Raw genomic sequence first — 20,008 nt, 5'->3', positions numbered from 1 at the left:
TCTCTATAAATGTTGATAAGGGGGAGTAAACTGAAATTTGGGGCTTTGGTGGTCCCCCTTAGTGTCATTTTTGTAATATGAATGCTAAGGTAAAGTATATTTAGACCTAGGCAAAAATGGAAATATGTTGCTATATCCATTTAAAGTATATGCATCGAGTGTGCACAAGATAGTTGAAATATAATACACAGTAATAAATGTAGTGAAACTCATTGATATGTAGTATTTTCAAAATTAAAATATGCTTTTTGGTTTTATTTTAGAATGATCTGCACAGAGCCATTCAGCGTACACAATCTGCAATGTTTAATCAAGTTTTGATTTTAATATCTACATTACTATGCCTTATCTTCACCTGGTAAGATTGTACATATCATTATTTTTATTGTTTCATTTAATTATAGTTTCTAAATATACATTATTTTAATTGAGTTGGCTAAAATAGGGAAATACTCACTATAAATGTAAGGGATCACCTATAGGAATAAAAGTAAAATCTCTCCTTCAGTCTTACAGAAAAAACAAGGAGGTGCATCTATCATTTGGTATTGATATTTACTGCAACTTTGGCATTTTCCCAAGTGTTGTAAACAACCAAATCACAAGAATTTGTACTGCATGCCACAGTGTCAAACAAGAAATTTTCTTTCAGACTGCTGACATGGAGGTGCCCTTATATTTCTACAATCTTCAGAGCAGAAACACTGTTGAGAAAACTGTCATTGCCCATCAGTGTCTCTGCCCATGCCTTCTCTCCATGATATTTTACTGTGCAGTCAGGCAGAAAGCAAGGGCAGATCTCCTGGCAAAGCAACGCAGGACTTGGTACTTTGCTTTATTATAGAAAACAGTTATTTCTTCTGGAAAGTCTCACTTTGATGGTTATAAAGTAATCCAGTGGGAAATGTTGCACTGCACATATGGATTCACGTAGATCCTTAAGAGGAGGAAAAAATGTGAAAAATCAAAAAATGAAGTAGAATAATATATCTGTTTTGCAGGAGTCTTAGATATTATGTGTAATTGTGCTCTGTCCTGGATTTGACCTATCAAGAAAGAGAAAAAGTTAATTAGGGAGTACAAAATAAGAAGAATGCCCCATATACTAGTACAACTGAATTAGATATAAATAGAGCTATAGATAGATATATATAAACATAGGTTGAGATATGTAGGTATAGCAACTACTTTGTGTCAGTAGTTTGTAGTTAATATCTCTATTAAGTGTATTGAAAATAGGTTTTATTACATACTTTATATCTTAAAAAATAAATGTATTTTAAGATATTAAATGCCTTTAAATATAAAATATCTCTCTAAAATTGACACAAAGCCATCTTATCATTTAAATCTTTTTTACTGCTCACAAATTTTTTTTATTGTTCACCAAGTAAACACCTAGCTGCCTAAATATAAAATATTAAAAGTAATGACTTCCCTTCTAAAGTCACTAAACATTCTTAATTTTAAGATAATGATATTATATGAATAGTTTAGGAGTTTTTTCATTTTATTTATAGAAAAATACTCCAAATTAAAATCTCTTGTATACCCATGTACTTGCTAATATTTCAAATGCTGGAAAATTACAAAGAGTGAAATGAATGATTTTTAAAATATTATTAGAGTCTGTTAAAGTATATTTAGTAAAGAGGTAATTGAAATATTAATGCTGAGGGGCACCTGGATGGCTCAGTCATTTAAGCATCTGCCTTCGACTCAGGTCATGACCTGGGGTCCTGGGATCGGGCCCCCCGTTGGGCTCCTTGCTCAGTGGGGAGTCTGCTTCTCCCTCTGCCCTTTTCCCTGCTCATGCTCTCTCTCTCTCAAAGAAATAAATAAAATCTTTTAAAAAAAGAAATATTAATGATGAAATAAGGACAAGTTATTTTTATATGATAACACTTAGTTCACTTTAGTTTTGGAGGCATCCTCATTACAGTGAATCACGTAGGGTGGGCTCTCCATTTGCTCTTACTTTCTGCCCATTTGTCTATTTCTTCAGTAGTTTTTATTTTCGAAAGAAGCAACTAGACAGATTTTGCCACTTTCTTATGCCAAGGGATGCAGTAGTGCTAGATAATGGGTTTTCATGATGTATATGAAATTGCCATTATGCAGTTTATTTATCATTTAAATTATTTGTGCTTCACTTTTTATTTTATCTGCAGTTGGAGTTGCTTTTGTTGTTGTTCTTGTGTGTTATTGGTTTTATTTTATTTTATTTATTTTTTTAAAGATTTTATTTATTTATTTGACAGAGCACACAAGTAGGGGGAGCGGGAGAGGGAGAAGCAGGTTCCCTGCTGAGCAGGGAGCCTGATACAAAGCTCGATCCCAGGACCCTGGGATCATGACCTGAGCCAAAGGCAGACACTTAACCGACTGAGCCACTCAGGTGCCCGCGTGTTACTGGTTTTAATCACGTACATTTTAAATGTACAATGTTACTGTTTTTAATCACATGTGCATCAATACATTTTCATTAATACATTTACATTAATATGTTTTTTAATTATAACATCTAGAATGGAGAAACTGAAGTTTGATTTCTTTGTGTATTTTTCTCTAGCACACCAAGCAAAATGTTTTCATAACTTATGACCATCATCTTAGGGTAGAATAAGTCTTTTTTTTAATTCACCATCAAAAGTGTAGTTATCTACAAGAAAAATATAAACAATGTTATATTAGTTATAACACACAGCTGTTTTAGCAAAGAGTTACACCACACACACTGTAAAATACAAATATACATAAAGGTTCAGCAACTTAAACAAATGGAAATGTTTAAATAGTCTGTCCAAGAAGGTTATATCAACTTAATATTGCTGGAGACTAAATTTCCTTATAACTTGTTTTCTGCCATTCCCAAAACATAGTTTCCATAATGTGGCTCAAGATGGCTACTCAACTCTTGCCATTATATTCTAACTCCAGCCTGTAGGAAGGAAGAAGATAAGGCACAACCCAGAAATTACATGCATAAAATAGGCCAGAATTTGGTCATATATCCACACATAGCTGAAAGGGAGTCTACAGAAATCTGGTCTAGCTGCGAAACAGTATACCGAGCTGAATATTGTACTATCATGGAAAACAGAAAAACTGGATACTGTTGAACAATAAGCAATCTTTGGCACTGATAAGTCATAAAAGTCCAAATGCATGTCATTTTTTTTTTTTAAAGATTTTATTTATTTATTTGAGAGAGAGAGTGAGAGAGAGCACATGAGGGGGGGAGGGTCAGAGGGAGAAGCAGACTCCTTGCTGAGCAGGAAGCCCGATGCGGGACTCGATCCAGGGACTCCAGGATCATGACCTGAGCTGAAGGCAGTTGCTTAACCAACTGAGCCACCCAGGCGCCCCCATATCATTTGTTTAAAACTCAGGGCTATGCTAGTTTGGAGCCCGTGGCAACTCACTGAATTTACCTAGCTCTATTTGCCACATTATTAAATGAGGATAACATTAATCACCCTATAAAATTTTTGTTGTACTTTTTTTTGATGAAGACTAAATTAGATATGTTTATACAATGTCTATCAGAAGATATGACACTTGGTATGAACACTCCAAAAATTTCATTTTTTTTTTCTGCCTCAAATGTCCTCTGTATATAAGAGGATTAAATTATGTGACTGCACAAAAACTAATTTGCTCTAAAATATCTAAGCATAGTAACTTATTAATAATAATATAAAAGTGAACCGAGATGCCTGAAAATATATTTAATGAGAAATATGAGAAAACATTTTCCTCCATTGTAATGTATTCAGGTTTTTTGTACTGTCTACATATTTCTAATATTTATTTCCTCTAGTTAGCTTCACTAAGTTCAAAGTAATGGTAGCATTTCCCCTCTCTCTGATACCTTTGGTGCTTTATACTATACAAATATACAGACATATATATAATTTTTTTACATTGTTGTGGGATTAGACTTAATTAATTGTGGTTACATTATGTCATAGAGCAAGACTGACAGTGCTTTTCCAAATCAGAATTTTTAATACTTACAATTTAAGCCCCCAAAGATTCAGGAGCTAATATTTGATGAACTGGATGTGTTGTTCATGAATCTCACAATCTTAAAATTACCTGTTTTAGAAAGCTGCTATATAGTTTGAAAATGTATCTTTTCATCATTATTAACATTACAAAGAACTATCATTAAGCATCTGTCTACAAGAGACACATGCCAAACTGAGATAACATTAAGCTGCTGACCCACTCTCTGTAGGGAATGTGCTCAGAATTGTTTTTCCTGTTATTGTAATGGAATTTGGACTAATCTTTCCCCGCGTCCGCTGTGTACCCCTCTTGATCAATAATGCACACTTCCAAGACAGCTGGGAATTGTGATTCAGCCTGTGTCTCTGTAACAAAGCAGAGGAAACTGGTACATCGGGAATTAAGCGCATGACTTTAGCTTAATTATCAACATATTCTAACCAATAATAAGTACTCTAATTTGTAATACATTTGGTGTTTCTAATTTTACACTAGTAGGCTTATTTTGCACCTACTTTGTTTCAAACTTTAATTTTTTATTTGAATATGTATGTTTAGATATTTTCGAATTATTTCATGGAGCTATAACATCAAGATCTATATTATGTAAATGGATATTTCATGTTTTAGTCCAATGTAAGAAATTCAGTTTACCTCCTCATTCTCATTTCAGGAGAAAATAAATCCATTTATTGTTTAAAAACATGACCTAGTTAAAATTATTAACATGCTTAATTCAAAAAGTATTTGGGATTTTCTTGTGCATCTTTGATTAACACTTACTTTAATGCTCAACGCCGAAGTCCTTAAACTCTGTTTACTGATTTAACTCTTAAGGCAAATAGCCGTGTGACAGGAAGTGGACAGTGAAAAAGTAAGAACTGAAATTTGGAGGAAGTATTAAACCATGATCTCATGATGTTATCACCATCATGGTATTTGGTTACTAGGTTTGTCTGGTCACATTTGTTTTGCTTTATTACAAATGAATGACAGAAAGTGTGTTTGTGTGAAGATCTGGAAACAGCCCTCAGATTTGTATTACACTAGAACATATAGAAAACTCTTTGTCCCAACTAAATTTTGTGTAAGTGGGAAGCCAGATGTTAGGCAGTTAGAATTTAAACCATCGAGTTATGAGGGTAATGTATAGTTATTTTCAGACATACAAGCACTTAGAAAGTATGCTACCTACATATTATTAAGTACGTACTTAATAAGAATAAGAAAAAAAAGGATAAAGGAAAAGGAAAAATATATAGTCTATGAGAATCTGTGGTTTATGCAATAACAACACCTTGGATCTTTCTCTGGGAAATCCCATCTTCACACTGAGTTTTATCAGAAGTGCAGTTGAAGGCTTATCCAGGCAGAGGCAGAGACACCATTTTTAATTTCTATGATATAGGTACCTAGCCAAGGGAGGTTTTCAGTTAGAAGGTGGGGTGAAGGGGTGAGAGAAAGCCAAAGGAGTCATGCCACAGCAATTCTCATGTTACAGATAAACAGAGGCACAGAAAGGTCAAGTAAAAAGATAAACCTTAGATTATCATAGGTCTACACTATTAAGAAGCAGAGCTCAGATCTGGGCGTAGGCAAATTGGTGCCAGAGCCCACATGCTTAACCACTGTAATATTATTTGTATGATGTTCTAGAAGTCATTAGCAGTAATAATAAACTAAAAAAATAAAAGAATTATGTTTATTTTCTCATTTCTATTATTGTGAATTTTTAAATTACTATTTGAAGTAGAATTATAGTTTAGTAAGACATTAGGATGACAAACTCTTACTTTTTAGATTTTTTTTTTTAAAAGATTTTATTTATTTATTCATGAGAGACAGAGAGAGAGAGAGGCAGAGGGAGAAGCAGGCTCCCAAGGAGCAGAGAGCGTGATGCGGGACTCGATCCCAGGACCCTGGGATCATGACCTGAGCCGAAGGCAGACGCTTAACCATCTGAGCCACCCAGGCGCCCTAGATTTTTTTGATTAAGATAGAAGAATACTTTAGCCATTGCTATCTCTTTTGTGTGAATAATAAATTGCCTCAAATTCAGCAAGTTTCTAATCCTTGTTTCTCTTTTTAAATTTTAGCAAACACATATACAATACATTTAGATAAAATTATGATATATTCATGATTATTATCTGTTTAAATTACTTCCTCCATTTACCTGTTCATCCATCTCTCTTTCTGTATATCTGCAGAGGTGGGAATATATTCAAGTGATTATTTATGGATATAGAATTGTGTATCATGTTTTCAGCTGTCTTCTGCATACTTTCTTCTATGGTTTAAATATTCAGAATGAATATGCATACTTTTTGAAAACAAACAGAACAGTCACAAAAATTAAGGAATGTAAAAAGAGACAACAAAATTTAACACAAAATGTCAGATGTAAAGATCATATTCAATATAATTTGCATAATTAATTCCTTCCCTTAATAAAGTGATTCTCATATTAAGTTTTTCAAAAATCCAAATTCTTCACCTTTATCTACCACTTACTCTTTGAGTCCCAACTTTTTTTTGAGTCTCAACTTTTAAATTGAAGCTCTGCCCTGAAGTTTTCTTGAAGGTTATCTGAATTATGGGAGATGCCCAACCTTTATGCTTCTCAGTGTTGGAAAAAATTATAAATGTACAATGTTTCTTTAATTATCAGGACTTCTTAGTAGATATTCATGATATATAAGAACAAAGAGTCAGTTTTCCTTCCTCACCATTTTATGCCCCGCATCTCTTGGTTGGATATATAAGATGCTTCACAAATATTTGTAGTTGATACACAGTAACATTTGGGGGTCAGAATTCCCAAACAATATCTTATCAATTGGAGGTACTTAAATATATTGTAAATTAAGTATACTCAAACTATATATTTTGAGACTGTTCCTTTAAATACCTCTTCCCACAGTTAACTTTGGTGTGAGGTTATACACTCAGTGTAATCTGTAAAGACATTCTAAGGCTGTTGTTTTTGCCAAGGAAATATAACGGGGTAGTAAAACTTCTACAAATTTAATTGAAGAGAAATACTCTTTGAAATAATTTTTATAAATTGCATACACACACCACATATATAAGAACTCCCATATAAATCAAATTTTGGCTGTTAATTTTGTCTCCCTATAACTTCTGAATTTATGTCTTGAGAATTTTTCTTCCTTTAATGTTAGAATTTGTGAGAACAGACAATTTAATAAAATTACTGAAACTATCATCTCCTATATTGATCTTAGAACCATATTGATTAAATGCTAGAGAGCATTGCTGTACACATACTATCATGCTTTTTTCTTCCCATCATCTTTCAGGATTTTTGTTTTTTTATTCTACTTCTTTCTTTGATTTTTTTTGGGGGGGGGTTCTATCTCACTTTTGCTTTTCCCATCTGATCTAAATCCTGAGCCTCTTCTGAAAAGTGTTCATCATCCATTTATTTTGAAATAACGAAAATGCATGTTTGTGCATTAGGGTGAGGTGTGGTCACTTTTCATGAATTACTAAATTGCAGTGTATATTGACTTCAGATTAATGGTTTATGGCATGATTCAGTAAACTTTTTTGCATAGATTCAAAAACAATGCCCAGGAATGTGAGAAAACTTTCTTGCAACAATAGAAAAACTAGATTTATTATTATTTTAAACACAAAATTTCTCCCTAGAAAATGTAAAACTCCCAACATCTCAGATATCTTAAATTCCATGGGAATATTCGGTTTTGGGGAGATACTCTATAAGAAATGAAAATGATTATTTGGAACAATTTAATTGGTATTCATCCAGTAAATAACAAAGTACAAGTAGTGGGCTGATTTGAATACTAATGTCTGAACTACAAGCATGAAATCAAAGTGTTAGATGCTTTTAGCACAGAATGCCATTGCTAATTAAGTTTTTCAAGTAACTGTGCACAGCAATAGGATTCATAGGGAGTGCATGGATATTTAAGGTTATTTATTTCTGCTATGTGACTTTTTTCTCTGAAAACATTTTATTGTACAAATTGACATTTACCAGGTGGTGAGAAAGTTTACAGTCTCAATATTTCCTTTCATTCAAATTAATGTTTTCCTTATAAACTTGCCCAAGCTTGAAAGCTTGTACAGTAGTTCCCCCTAATCTACAGGGGATACATCCCACGATCCCCATTGGATGCCTAAACTGTGGAAAGTACTGAATATATATATTCAGTAAAGATTCAGTATATATTCAGTAAAGATTAATAACTAATAATGGAAAGAATAATTATAACAATATACTATAATAAAAGTTATGTGAATGTGGTCTATCTCAAAATATCTTATTGTACTGTACTCACCCTTCTTGTTATGATGTGAGATGACAAAATGCCTATGTGATGAGATGAAGTCAGGGGAATGACGTAGGCTCTGTGACATAGCTTTAGGCTACTATTGACCTGATGCTATGACAGAAGGAACATCTGCTTCCACTGCAGATACCTGAAACTCCAGAAAGCAGAACCACAGATAAGAGGGGACTACTATATAACTAAATGTATAGTTAACATTTTAAAAGAGGCAAATTTTAAAGAGCACTAATTACAATTAGTAATTAAGATGCCTTTGTTATTATATATAGGGTCTATTTAAGCAAATCAATTACGATTTTTCAGTTTTTTTAAAGAGGATAAAATGTTCAGATTTTGTTTTAGAATTGCATAACCCTGAAGTCATTTTGTATGGATCTGTGTCAAAGATAACACTGAAGAATGTTTTGTAAAGAAGCAAATCTCCCGGTAGACTCTCAAATCCAGCATTCTTCACAAAACATTTAAAAAATAAACATCTTCTAAAAAGAAAAAAAAATCCTAAAGCTCACACTGAAGCTTTTAAACAAATTGTATTTAATTCATTTAAATTCTTTTAATATTTGAAATGTATGCTTATCTAGTAAAATTTTTCAGTGCCTATCTTATTTTTCTGGTTTTTAATATTGCTTTTCTTATGAAGCAGTCATCTATTAACAAAAATATATATGACATTGCAATATGGTAGGTTTGACCCAGTTGCAGGTTGGTGCTGAGATAAGGTGGTGAGTCTCACACTACATCTGTTTAGCTCCTACCATACCTGTGCTGGGAGCTTTGTCATGAACAACTCCATAAGCCTTCCAAGTGCCGAGGATCACATCTTACTTGAGTTCTTATCCATGCCAAGAGCCCAGGTCCATGGTCGTTGCTGTGAATGGTGCACTTTAAGGCCAAGAATTACCTGAGGAACTCTCAAGTAGTCAGTGAGTGCATTCTCCTCTGGGTTAGGACAAGCTGTATACTGAGTCATGTTATTTGCTGGCTCCTTCTTAGGAATGATGTGTGAGAAAACTTGACAAAAAAGCGATACCTTTACAATCAGTTAAAAAGATTCTCCATTCTGATTCTGGCTGTGCTTAAACTTTTTCATTTACCATGTGCATTTCACTCAGGTTGTTCTTCACACAGTTATCCTATTTTCTGTCACTTAGTATGGACTTCTTCAATTTCCATCTTAATGACAGCTCTTGCTACACCAGAGTGACTACAGAGTTTCTTCGGTAAGCTCTAAGATGTGCTTGCTCTTTGGTATGAATGGTAAAACTCTTAAATTGGAGCGATATAATCCTGGGTTCATTTTATGCCTTTCACGTTAACTAGTTCCATGACTATACCTTCATATCACTTACTGTGTACTTATCCATTTGTGCAGAAGGATCGATCTCATGTTACGTGTTCTTATTGCAGTAAATTTAAAAAAAATAGACGTGACACAGTTGTGATAACAAACTGGATGTCAGGTGTGGGAGAAAGAAAAATTGAAGGATGATTTTGAGATTTGCATTTTGGGAAACTGACTGAGAGATAGTGCCATGTACGAGGATGAAGAAACCTGGAAGGAAACATAAAGAGGAAGCAAAATAAAAAGTCCATGATAGTTGAGCTGCTTTTTAGAAACCTTAGTGAGGTGTTGAATAACCATTTGTATGTAGGAGCCTGGCGCTCAGGAGAGGGGTGGGACTTGGTAGAGTGGGTAATATCAGCATATGGGTAATTGTGAAAGGAAGGTCATTAGAAAAGAGCACCTAGGGAATGAACCAAGTGGAATTTTTGATTAAAAACAAAGCAAATAAAGCTGTAACAGAATAGTAAGAGACATTGTATAAGGACAAATGACACAATTTATAGGGACAGGATCTTCATTCACCTCTGTGTCCAAAAAAGGTGGCAGTTAACATAAAAAGTAAAAACTAGTGAAAATGTAAAGAGCACTTGATAAGAATGTAATTGTAGCAGGAGATTTTAATAAAGAATCGTATCACTAAAATAGATCCAAGAATTCTTTTTATTTTCACTTCTCCAAACATAGCCCTTCCTATACCATTCAACCCAGATGGTTGTCTATTTTAAACTGCAGTCAACGTCAGAGCTTTTATAGTACATTCTCATTATAATAAAAACATTTTCTTACCATCAAGCAGTCAAATCTGTGCAGAATTCATAAATCCTTTTAAAACACCACCAATTATATATTTTTTTCTCTTTTAAGATTCCTTGTTTTTTCAGCCTGCCTTTCCCTTCTTATTAATTCCTGTTCTGTTACCTAACTCTTTAAATTGCTTAGACAGTTTTGCATTTCAACTGACTTTTAGAATCCTTATATTTGGGATCATGTATCATTGCTGTTCTCACAATTTCCTATCAGTAAATTCTGTAAATTCATTTCATCGTATTATGCTTTACCCTCTTTCTTGTGCATAATCTTTGCCAATGTATTTTAAAGTATTTTGATTCACAGTGTGGAGAGACTCCTTTTAGCATCGTCTCCTTTCTCTAGATTCATTGCTTAAGCTGATGTATCTCCTACTCCAGGGTTATATTAACTTTCACCAAAGCCATGCAAATGTTATACAGAATATTTCTGAGTATCCCTAATAATCCAGGTTCATTTGACTACTTAATATTCTTTTTTTATAGCTCCTATTAGCCCATTGAGTTATGTTTATTATAGACCCTTGTTATATCTCTCTATTTAAGTTTTTAGTATTTCCTTTTAGGTTCCTGGTTTGCTAACAAATTGATTTTAGGATGTTCTAAATATCTCATTTGAATTTCATATGAGTTTGTTCCCTCTAGTGTGTCTACTGCAAGGTAAAAACCACTTTCAATCCCCTGCTTTATAATTATCTTTTATATTGACAATTGAAGCACCCAGTTGTCTTTTCTTCAAGCCAAATATCTCCTGAATGCTTTAACTTTTCTCCCCAGGATTTTTTGGTTTGTTTGCCTTTTACTAAATCTTCCTATTTTATAATTATAAATTCAAACAGGGCCCAGTGCTGAATAACTACAAAGATCAAACTATCTTTGTAGTTATAAAAATAACTATATAAAATTATATAAAATAAAAGTATTTTGTAAGCTATAAAGTGCTATTTAAATAGAATGTATTTTTTGTTATAATTATAGAGGAACGATTTGTAGTTTAGTGAAAAAATTGTTCTTCTTAGGCTTTATGTCTCTCAGGGACATATGTATATATGCAACTCTTCAGAGGGACTTTAGTAAAAACATATCTTGGTTGTGTCACCTTCTTGCTGTGTGGCTTTAGTTAAATGATAGTCTCTCTGAGCCTTAATTTATTAATTTGTCAAATAAAGAAAAATATTGTACAAACCTCAAGAAAAAGACTTGAGGCAGTTTTAAAAACAGACATGAAATTAAGTCATTATAATAGGAATAGAAGAAACAACACATCAACATAGTAAGAATGAATTATAAGTCTCATATTAAGCTTTAAGGCAGCTCAGGTGGAGGAGAAATGTAACTGTACTTAGCTCTCATTATGAGAAAGAAGAAAGTACACATATTTCTCAAGGTAATTAATCTCCTCTTCCCTCTCCTGAAGAACTCAAGAATCTCTATCTGTAGGCAGGATGGTAGACATTATATATACAAGTATAGAAGCATACTATATATTATTTCTTATACAAACTTTTAAATGCAAAAATAGCATTGGTTTCCTGCTTATAGGCTTAGTGTTTCACATTCATAATTGTTAAGAATAAGGAAAAGTGCTATTGAGATACTATCTGTTAAATGAAATTTTGAGCTCAATGGGTCTCATGATGAGTAAAAAAATAAAGGAAATAGCATATTTATTGCATATGTTGATTTTAAAAATGTTATTTTTTACTTAATTTTTTTTTCTGATGTTAAAAATACAGGATCAAAGATCTCCTTGAATGGTAGTACCTTAATTACAATTTTAATTCTCAGCTTAATTTCTTTGAGTATAAATAATCTGACGTGGTAAAGCTCTTAACAGAGATTTTTTTTTAAATTGAAGCCATAGGAGCAAAATGTGTATTAGGTAAATGTCAACACAAATCACGTTTTCCAGTAAATTTCTTTAGTTTAGAATGTGTCATTGACCTCCCGAAACTGCTCTTTGAACAAATATCATTGATCAGGAAAACAGTTGTAATTTCCAGTGAAAAAGAAAGATGATTATTTACCTAGGAGACCATTCTACATAGATACTGGTCTATTTGACATTAGGTTATGAGCAATTAAATGCAACATCAGTGGAAATGTTAGTCGAATAACCAAAAGAATTGATCAGATACTTCTCAAGAGTGTTCTTAGTCACATATGGTTATATTTGTATATTACAGAATTATCCGAATATTATACTCTATGAAATAGGCATATGTTCACTTAGCCATCTCTTGGAAAGAGGAAATTTTTCAACTGATTTTAAGCAGTGATTGAATATTATAAAAGTAAAAGTGCTATCATTATTGCAAAATTTTTCTGTTAATGAACATGACATATTAGTATTACATTTTAAAAGCTGGACTTGAGTAAATTATTATATAAAAATAAGAGTCACTTTTGCTGTGAGAGTAATTCTCACTCCTTACAATGTGAAGTAACATGGTAAGCTGTATGTTCTCTTTTATTTTAGTAGCTAATTAGTTTTGGACCATTTCAGATAGAATAACATAAAGCTTTATTTTGTGCCTTTATTTGATTTTCAGAAACTGTTGACTAGAGACCAAATATTAGGGATTGGTTTTGTTATGTAGTAGCACCTAGCAATACATGCCTGTGGGAACATGTTAAATGAGTATAAACCAGCTTAAATTTGCTGATGTTTATTTGGTGCCATTTCATGTTTCACATGAACAAGGATATATAAATAAGTGTTTTCAGGGGGGTGTGTCTGTGGCTAGAATGTCCTGTGCCCTTCTAGGTCCTTCTAGCTGAACTAAGAATCAAATTGACATGAGTTAGATTAGCAGGAGAAAATCAAATTTAATTTTGTAGGTAGGGGGACTCCACATAGACATGGAAATTCCAAAGACACTCAGGCAAATGAGGTATATATGTCATTCTGAACTAAGGAAAAAGGGGGTAGGGGTCTGGAACTTCAAGGGTAGGGATGCATTTCACAGGAAGATGAAAAAGAGTGAATGTTTAGTAAACAAATATTTGTCTCTCCATAGAGATGGGTAGTCAGATAAAACTTATCTCTAGTAAACCCTTATTTTGGGAAAGACCCCCAACTTAGATTTTTCTATGTAGTTAAGGGAGGGGCAAAAGTTTCTCTTGAGCCTGCAGGGTCTCCATTGTCTTCAGCACAAAGTACTACACATGCCAAAGTGGCCCATTTTGGACCCTATACTCTTCATCTTACTAATTTCTTGATAAAAAAAAAAGTAATGTGGAAATGTATTGCTAAATCAAACCTTTCCTGGAGAGAATTCAGATATATACATATTTTAGTTTTATCAACTGTAAGTATGTATGTATCTTTAAATATCTAATGGGAATTAATGGTGTGTAAAGCTAGTATTTTACTGACTAGGTACTTCACTTTTATGAACTGAATCAGAAGAAAAAGGTTCAAGCAAAAAAGAGTAAATTGCAGAGTCAAAAGCTCACAACTTAGAAAATGCTTGAGGACTAAATTTTGTAGCTCTTTTATATCCATTATGGTCTCTGCTCACAGCTGTAACTTCACTTAGATGATTTGCGTGGGTAATGTCTTAAGGTGGTTTGTCAGCCTGGAGACTAAGAGTCTAGTATAAATATAGTTGCTGCTTGGAGCAGGAGTAACCATTCAGGGTATCAGCAGATTTTTATTAATGACCTCAACACTACTCGATTTGATCACATCATTCATTTTCTTGCCTAAAGTTTTTCATTTGTGTCTACAGGATAATATAAACTCCTTGGTGTTGTATATAAAGTGATTTATAATCTGTCCCTACTTACTTCACTGACCTCAACTCCCCTTATTTGTCTTACTTTAAAGGCTATACTTTAGGGGCGCCTGGGTGGCTCAGTTGTTAAGTGTCTGCTTTTGGCTCAGGTCATGATCCCAGGGTCCTGGGATCGAGCCCCGCTTCAGGCTCCCTGCTCGGCAGGGGGCCTGCTTCTCCCTCTCCCGCTCCTCCTTGCTTGTGTTCCATCTCTCTCTGTCAAATAAATAAATAAAATCTTTTTAAAAAAATAATAAAAGCTATACTTTAGTCAATGGCACGAAAGTAATGCTTTCACAGTTGGGTTTTTTATGCAAAATTCTTTGCAACCAGTAGAACTTACTTTGAACTGTTCATAACTTGATTCATGAAGCTTTTCCTATTGAGAATACCTTTTTATTTTAAGTAAACTAATGGTTAGGAAGAGGTGCGAATAAAGAGGAGATTAAAATAGATATTGTGCTTTTTTTGATTGTTTTTGAAAATTAAACTTTAAAAAAGAAGGAAAAAAGGAATATGATTTGTGGAACTATTGACCTTATTGTGTGATTCTATTATTAAGGAGTCAAGTAGAGATATGTTTAGAAAGGATATCTGATGTCATGGTGGGACTCAGAAAGCCAGTGTAAGTCACTGGCTTTAATATTTCCAATAATCCAATATTAAATATGATTTAATATTTCCCAATATTAAAGTCAGAACATTACATGAAGAATCATTTACATATGCATGGAGGTTATGAGCATATGTGTGGGCATGTAAGGCACTATTAGGTGCATGCACACACAAATGCAGATACACATACTTTTTAAAAATTTTAATTTAAATTCAATTTGGTTACATATAGTGTATTATTAGTTTCAGGGGTAGAATTTAGTGATTCATCAGTTGCATATAATACCCAGTGCTCATTCCATCATGTGCCCCCCTTAAGGCCCATCACCCAATTACCCCATCCCCCCACCTCACTTCCAGCAACCCTCAATTTGTTCCCTATAGTTAAAAGTCTCATGGTTTGCCTCCCTCTCTCTTTTTATCCTATTTTATTTTTCCTTCTCTTCCCCTATGTTCATCTGTTTTGTTTCTTCAATTCCACACATGAGTGAAATCATATGGTTTGTCTTTCTCTGACTGACTTATTTCACTTAGCATAAGACCCTCTAGGTCCATCCACGTCATTGCAAATGGCAAGATTTCATTCTTTTTGATGGCTGAGTAATATTCCATTGTGGGGTGTGTGTGTGTGTGTGTGTGTGTGTGTGTGTGTACACACATCTATATATATATACCACATCTTCATTATCCATTAGTCTGTCAATGGACATTTGGGCTCTTTACATATTTTGGCAATTGTGGACATTGCTCATATAAACATTGGGGTGCACATACCCCTTCGGATCCCTACATTTTTACCTTTGGGGTAAATACCCAGTAGTGCAATTGCTGGGTCGTAGGCCAGCTCTATTTTTAACTTTTTGAGGAGCCTCCATACTTTTTCCAGAGTGGCTGCACCAGTTTGCGTTCCCACCAACAGTGTTTTGATTTGTCTTTCCCTGATGCTGAGTGATATTGAGCATTTTTTCATTTGTCTGTTAGTCATTTGTATGTCTGCTTGGGAGAAATGTCTGTTTATGTCTTCTGCCCATTTCTTGATTGGATTTTTTGGTTTTTGGGTGTCCAGTTTGATAAGTTTCTTATAGATTTTGGATATTAGCCCTTTATCTGATATGCCAGTTGCAAATATCTTCTCCCATTCTGTAGATTGCCTTTTAGTTTTGTTGACTGTTTCCTTTCTGTGCAAAAACTTTTATCCTGATGAAGTCCCAACAGTTCCTTTTTGTTTTTGTGTCCCTTGACTTTGGAGATGTGTCCAGCAAGAAGTTGTTGCAGCCGAGGTTGAACAGGTTGCAGCCTGTGTTCTCTCTAGGATTTTTGTGGTTTCCTGTCTCATATTTAGGTCTTTCATCCATTTTGAATTTATTTTTGTGTATGTTGTAAGGAAGTGCTCCAGTTTCATTCTTCTGCATGTGGCTGTCCAGTTTTCCCAATACCATTTGTTGAAGAGACTGTCTTTTTTCCATTGGATATTCTTTCCTATTTTGTCAAAGATTAGCTTACCATATAGTTGAGGGTTCATTTCTTGGATCTCTATTCTGTTCCCGTTGATCTATGTGTCTGTTTTTGTGCCAGTACCATACTGTCTTGATCACTATACCTTTGTAATATAGCTTGAAGTCTGGAATTGTGATGCCTCCAGATTTGCTTTTCTTTTTCAACATTACTTTGGCTGTTTTGGGTCTTTTCTGGTTCCATGCAAATTTTAGAATTGCTTGTACTAGCTCTGTGAAAAATGCTGATGTTATTTTGATAGGGATTGCATTGGATGTGTAGACTCCTTTGGGTAGCATAGACATTTTAACAATGTTTGTTCTTCCACTCCATGAGCATGGAGTGTTTTTCCATTTCTTTGTGTTTTTCTCAATTTCTTTCATAAGCATTCTATAGTTTTGGTTAGGTTTATTCCTAGGTATCTTATGGTTTTTGGTGCAGTTGTAAATGAGATCAATTCCTTGATTTCTCTTTCTGCTGCTTCATTATTCATGTATAGAAATGAAAGAGATTTCTGTGCATTGATTGTATATCCTGCGACTTTACTGAATTCCTGTATTAGTTCTAGCAATTTTTTGGTGGAGTCTTTTGGGTTTTCTATATAGAGCATCATGTCATCTGTGACAAGCGAAAGTTTGACTTCTTCCTTGTTGATTTGGATGCCTTTTATTCCTTTTTGTTATGTGATTGCTGAGGTAGGACTTCTAGTACTGTTGAACAACAGTGGTGAGAGTGGACATCCCTGTTGTGTTCCTGACCTTAGCAGAAAAATTCTCTGTTTTACCCATTGAGGATATTAGATGTGTGTCTTTCATATATGGCCTTTATGATCTTGAGGTATGTTCCTTTTATCCTTACTTTCTTGAGGATTTTTATCAAGAAAGGATGCTGTATTTTGTCAAATGCCTTTTCTGCATCTATTGAGAGGATCATATGGTTCTTATCCTTTCTTTTATTATTTTGTGCTCTGCTGCTTAAAATGCTTTGTGGTATCCTTCTTAAGCAGGGTTCCTACTTGCCGCCATATTATACACAGCTGCATGACACAGAATTCAAGTCCCTGAACCTCCTAGCTTCTAAAAGGTGATCGCTTTTCTACTTGTAGACTTGCAATATTTGTTTTCTCAGACCTCTGATTTCTCGGGTGTTCAGAATGATTTGATAACTATTTAGTTGTATTCAAGGCAGGAGACAAACTTAGGGTTCCTCTACTCCTCCGCCATCTTAACTCCTCCCTGATATACATACTGTTTATGTCCCTCATCTTCTATAGCATTTCATTAAAAGATGTATTTTCTCAATGATCAGACCTTGGCAATTTTCTTTTCATTTTATGTTGTTCCGCTAAGAATATGTTATATATTTTAGCTATATTTTCTGTAATCCCACACATATTTCAAGGTAGTGGGGTATGTTTTGTCCATACAAATTAAGGGATAATAATAAGCATGTGAAGGACTAATTAAGAACACACTCTCAGGCTATCATCAGTTTCAAGCATCAATTTTTGTGTCAGAATCCTTACAAATTAACAAAAGTGGAATTAAAAATATTTTTCTAGTTGTGTAGTTGGCCAGAAAGTACTGCTTGGTTCTATCTGCTCTTGCATAACTGGATTTTAAGAATAACCAAGCTTAACCTTTCAGGGAGTGGTGGCATGGGTCTTGAGACCTTTTCAAGCTTGTTCTTACTTAACAGAGAATTCTGTTGTCTGATTCCACCAGCCCATTAGCTGAACCTGCCCTTAATACATTTTCACATTTTTTTTGTATGAATCTTTCTTTCAGTGTGTTTGTTGTTATTCACAGAAAGAACAAGAACCTCTTTGATCTTACTGAACAGGAATGAATTAGTGTTTTGTGTGGCAGAATTTGCTTTATGACTTGCTTTCTGTGTATAATGTTTGGTCGCAAGGCTGTTGAAGAGTAGGGTCTGATGCCTCCACTTTTCCTCCTTACATTGGAGGTTATAATAATGTGCACCATAAAGAATCTTATAATAGTGAGCAGACAAATTTTCTTAGGCCAGTTGTTAGGGTTTTAATTAAATCTTTTTTATTCCACTGTTTCTGGGATGTACCCTCTTAGATTGCTCAATGTAAGTATGTCCAAAGGCAGAGTTATGATATTTTTTTCCCCAAATTGTCCACATCTCTGAAATAGTAACCACCGTCCATTCCTTGGGGGTAATTCCAAAGAATGGAGTCCTTCTTAATGCCTCCTATTCTGCGACAAAATACATAATCAGCAAATCCCACAGATTTTATCTCCTAAATACCCTGCAAATCTACCCACTTCTGTCCCTCTCAGACATCACCTCACTCATCTAAACTATTGTAACCTCTTTATAACAACTGCCGTATAACTGGTTTACCTAGGTCCACTCTGGTTCCATTCCAAACCATTCATCTCATGGCAACCAGAGTGACCTTTGTGCAATGTAAATATAATTGCGTTACCGCTTGCTAATGCTTGTTAAAATTTTCCCTGTGTCTTGGGATGAATACAAAACTTCTTAATATTTCCTAAATTTCCTGTACAATCAAGATTCTCCCCATTTTTTCATTTTCATCTCACATTCTTAATTTTTCCTCTGCTCAGGAGTCCTACTATTTTACCCCTACTGCTCTCATCACACTAACCTCCCTCCTCCCTAGAATGCTTTACCTTTTTTCTCTCCAGAGTAAAATATGACTCATCTTTTGTTTTATGTTAATGTAAATGTCACTTAGTCATTGAAGCCTGATCCACCTGAATAGGTCAGATTCACAATTATAGGAAAATGTAGCAGGTGGAGGGCAAGGGTGCTCTCCTTTGTAAATTTATGTGTATTTATATTAGTCATCATTTTATGTCTCTTTCACTGGACTCTAATTCCCATCAAGGAAGCAGCCATGCCAACTTTTCCATACCATTGTCTCCCCTAGTACCTAATTCTGTGCCTACCATGTAGTAATACTCAATAAATAGGTGAACAAATAAATGTAAAACTTTGTCAAATGCATATGATCTACAAAAGAGCAAAAATAAAATTATAAGCACTTTATTGGAGATTCAGGAGAGAAAAATCCTAAGTTTTCAAGGAAGCAAGAAGTAGCAAATAAGACATATTTTTAATCTATTAACAGATATGTAAGGTGATTAAGTACCACGTTGTCTTTATTTACTGTCTTATCCATGTTATTTTATTTTAAAAATATGAAAATATAATAGCTTTCTGCTGGTGATACAGGTTTCCATTTTTTCCATTTAAAGGTTTCATTTCTTAAAATTAGAGCCTCCTGAAATGAGAGTTACAAGAACATGATCATGATTTTACTTGATTCTTAACTATACCATGTTAGTATTTTTGACTAATAATTTTGCCTCTTTATTTTCACCTCGTTTAATTTGTTTTACTCATTTCTTGTATCCCACTGCCTTATTTTTTTGTCTACTTCCTTCACAATTCATAGTAGAAAGCACATTTTACACTGAGACCCAATATACATTTCTTACTAAATGATTATGGTTCATCCATGTATGAATATATCCATGTATGAATACATGCTCAGTGCAGCATATAACCTGAGGAACACAAAACAAAACACTACATGATTATAGTTCCATCTTT

General features: G+C 34.0%; 1 protein-coding gene across 3 annotated transcripts in view; it reads left to right on the top strand.

The window, feature by feature from the left end:
• The window catches only part of KCNT2 (potassium sodium-activated channel subfamily T member 2), a 377,441-nt gene that overhangs the window by 152,237 nt on the left and 205,196 nt on the right, over window positions 1-20,008 (top strand). For all 3 annotated transcript variants that reach the window (XM_021686661.1, XM_021686660.1, XM_021686659.1), the window contains exon 8: window positions 264-358. In XM_021686661.1, the coding sequence (XP_021542336.1) occupies window positions 264-358 (95 nt within the window). The remainder of the gene's footprint in view (window positions 1-263; window positions 359-20,008) is intronic.

The sequence above is a fragment of the Neomonachus schauinslandi genome, chromosome 6 (assembly GCF_002201575.2).
Source record: "Neomonachus schauinslandi chromosome 6, ASM220157v2, whole genome shotgun sequence".
Classification (NCBI taxonomy): Eukaryota; Metazoa; Chordata; class Mammalia; order Carnivora; family Phocidae; genus Neomonachus; species Neomonachus schauinslandi.
Note: the sequence above shows the minus strand (reverse complement) of the source record. Positions and strands in the feature narration are given on the sequence as shown.